Here is a 3,276-nt window from a genome sequence, read left to right as displayed (position 1 = left end):
CGAAAAGACTAAGTTACCCTATTCTTTAGTCTGTGAAAGAAATAAGGTTTGGGACTTAAAAAAAAACTCACGCCTCCCTCTCCTCTCCTCTTCCCCCCTCTCTCCTCTGTCTCTCTCTTCGCCCGACATGGATGAAACCCAGAAAATCAAAACCCTAGAACCCAACTAAGTATGTCAAACCCATAACGTTTGAAACGCTAAATGAATTGCTCCAAACCATAAAACTTGGACTCATTTGAAGCCCTAAATCAATCGCTTTAATTTTTTTTTTTTTTGGGCGGGGGGTTGTTTCACAATCTGGGTTTTGTTTAAAAATCTGGATTTTAGAAATTCAAATTCAGAGTTTGGGTGGAGTTGGAAAGAAGAATAAGATGAGGTTAGGAGAGAGAACTAGGGATGGTTGGTTTGGAGGAGTTTGGTGGGTTTTCATTTTTTGTGGGTGGGGAAATGGGGAGATGGAGATGGAGATGGAGATGGAGTTGGAGTTGGAGTTGGAAAAGAATAGTAGAGAGAGAGAGAGAGAGAGAGAGAGAGAGAGAGAGAGAGCAATATACGTTTGAGTGAGTATAAAGAGTGATTATAAATAGCCCGAGAATATATTTTCCGCCCAAAGCAATAGCATTTTAGGCTCAAAATTTATTTTTCCATCCAACTTAGGCTAAAAAGTTGATATTTCTTAACAGAATTGGATGAAAGAGGTGTAGTTGATGAGTTTTGATAGATGAGGAGGTGAGGTTAATGAGTTTTAAACGTGAGGAGGTCATGTTGACAAAACGTGATAGTTGAAGGGATGTCTTTGGAAATAACACAAATAACTTTTAACCTAGCCCAATTATTACTATTATTTTTTTTTTTTGGTAAGTCAACGTACCTCAAATCTTAAAAAAAAAAGAACGAAACGTACCTCAAATCTTAAAAGGAAAAGAACGAAATGAGACATGCAATTCATTTAATCCTTTGTCGATCTTGAACATGGATGATTGTTCATACAAAATTTTCCATGGGACTCTTGAAGAGCCCATATGTTTTATTCGAAGGAGATAATCAATAAAAACCTTGATTTTTCCCAACATTTGACAAAAAAAAAACCTTGCGTATATTTGGAGGGGAGAAATCAATCTGTGATTCCCAATTCTCATCTTCATAATGCCATCAGTTGTTTGCCCTGCTTTTGTTTCGTAGGGTCTGCACCATAAGCTCGGGCCAACAATGCAACGTTACCCGATCATTAGAAAACTGACTTAATTTGGAAATGTCTTGAATTCTCCAAGCATTACTAATCAACCACCACCCGTTTATACGCTCTCCAACCTTGGCTGTTAAGGGACTTTCACCTGCACACTTCTTTAACCTATGAAGAATTATGGCTTCAGGAAACTCTTCTACTCATGAAAATCCTCATGAGGTGGCGATCCACTAGACGAAGAATCACTTTCAGGTAGTGTGGTCTGCCTTGAGGATGATGGAAGCAATTCTTTATGCTGGAAAGATACACCTGATGCAATATGAATGATCGAGCAATTATTGATCTTATAAACCTGAAGTTCAAATCTTCTGGAGCTCAATTTAAGAGAAAGGGCAATTGGGTTGAAACTACAAAAGCACCTTGGAGGTTTTTAGAAATGACAAGAAAAACAGTATGGATGAGAGCCATGAAAATGCGGCTAGATCTCCTTTGCTACATTCTAGGCAAAAGATTTGAATTGGGTCCATAATTGGCTAATTGCAACCCTGAAAACGTGTCATTTTACGTTTTCTGTCTTTTTGAGGTTTTCAGTCCTTGTTAAGAATCTCACAAGGACAGACAGAAGAAGAGGGTAAAATGGAAAAGATAAAAAAAAGGTCACATGGTTTGTAAAATAGGAGTGAGTGTCACTAACCTTTCTGTCCCTTTGAGCCGAACTTTTTCGTGTGCCTTCTAATAAATTTCTTTGCGTTAGTTATAGTTAGTTGCCTCGCAAAGGGAGAGAATTCTGCATCATTTTCACTCCATTCCCCATTTGACCTATTCTCTGTTTGGGACCTCATTGTCCGTAACACAAGTGCCTTGGCCTTGCGGTGCTGAGAATTGAAAAGGTCCTTAATGGATGTGACAAATCCATCACCTGCTCCATCACTGGAACGCCTAGCCCAAGATATTTGGTATTGACCAGGTTTCTCAACTGAACCTTGATCGCTGTCTGCGAGATTAAGATCGATGTCTGATGCAGCAGCTCTGCTGGATTCCTCCTGAGCATGTCCTTTATATTTGAACTTCTTACCCTGCATGTAAGTTGATAGGTGAGTGTAGAGCAGAGCTCTCTCACCAAGAAATCGGATCAAGACAATGCAAACCATGGGGAGCAAATGTATTTTTCCCTTTTCAGGTGGTTGGCTGCTAGACATCATACTTTGAATTCACGAGCCCAAAAAATTTATGAAGACCCGGCAGAGGGCTACTAAGCGTGTGGTAACCATTGTTATGGTGGTCACTGTGAATCTTGGGGAGTACATAGAGCTTTCGGAATATTAGCAGAGAAACACAATTACTTGTGGCTAGCTGCATACAGCATACCAAAGGTTACAACAGTCAAGAAAAGCAATAAGATTAATTCAGGATGCGGGTGGAAAAACAGAAACAAATTTAGTAAATCTAATCGATTATATGGCCTTGATAGTTCAGAATTGTCACGCCCCGCTTTATAATAATTCGGCAACGTGATTTTTACCTCAATAAATAAATAATTTTGCCAAATAACTAAAAACAATTTTCTTTTCACTCTATCATGCAATGAATTATAAGTCTAACCAAATTAAAAGAAGCATGACAAGCTATCCACTTCCAAACATTTCAATTTTTTTTTTTTATTAGCCACCAAGGCACCAAAACACCACTTAAACCATACAACTCCAATTACAAAAGGAGGTACAAGTTTCTTTTTTCTTTGCGCCAAAAAAAAAAAACATAACAAAGCATTTCTAGAGGAGAGTTTAACATTTATCATTACATTCCCAAAGTCAAAAACATATACATGTAGTCAAAAGATAGCCTTTAAGACCCAACAAAATATCATGTAGATCGACTCGCCAAAGCACAAAAGATATCTCCATCGCCGTGTCCATCAAAGCGTATCCTTGCCTTTCGAACCTGTAAGGTAGGGGTGAGCACAACCGCCCACACATAATCTACTACAAACTAAAAGATGCAAGTGACATGCTTGAAAATATAATGCTCATGCTAGCTAGACACAACTCTTAATGAATATAATAAGCTCGAAAAGATGAAACCAAAATTCT

The 3,276-nt window shown here is 38.4% G+C and overlaps 1 protein-coding gene across 1 annotated transcript; it reads right to left on the bottom strand.

The window, feature by feature from the left end:
* Positions 1-961: 961 nt before the first annotated feature.
* LOC131331352 (protein SABRE-like) lies at positions 962-2,605 on the bottom strand. Its single transcript, XM_058365247.1, has 2 exons — positions 1,881-2,605; positions 962-1,495 (listed from the first exon to the last, which is right to left on the bottom strand). The coding sequence occupies exons 1-2, from the start codon at positions 2,386-2,388 to the stop codon at positions 1,383-1,385; spliced, it is 621 nt and encodes a 206-aa protein (XP_058221230.1). The 5' UTR covers positions 2,389-2,605; the 3' UTR covers positions 962-1,382.
* Positions 2,606-3,276: the final 671 nt, after the last annotated feature.

This window comes from Rhododendron vialii, chromosome 6a, assembly GCF_030253575.1.
Source record: "Rhododendron vialii isolate Sample 1 chromosome 6a, ASM3025357v1".
In the NCBI taxonomy this organism is placed as follows: Eukaryota; Viridiplantae; Streptophyta; class Magnoliopsida; order Ericales; family Ericaceae; genus Rhododendron; species Rhododendron vialii.
This window is presented reverse-complemented; position numbering and strand designations above follow the sequence as displayed.

Bases quoted from the DNA above. Each gene is read 5' to 3' on its own strand.
- LOC131331352 (XM_058365247.1), bottom strand. From the start codon at position 2,388: ATGATGTCTAGCAGCCAACCACCTGAAAAGGGAAAAATACATTTGCTC. The intron at 1,496-1,880 runs GTTAGTGACACT...ATATTGCATCAG, and splicing joins CGGCTCAAAGGGACAGAAAG to GTGTATCTTTCCAGCATAAA.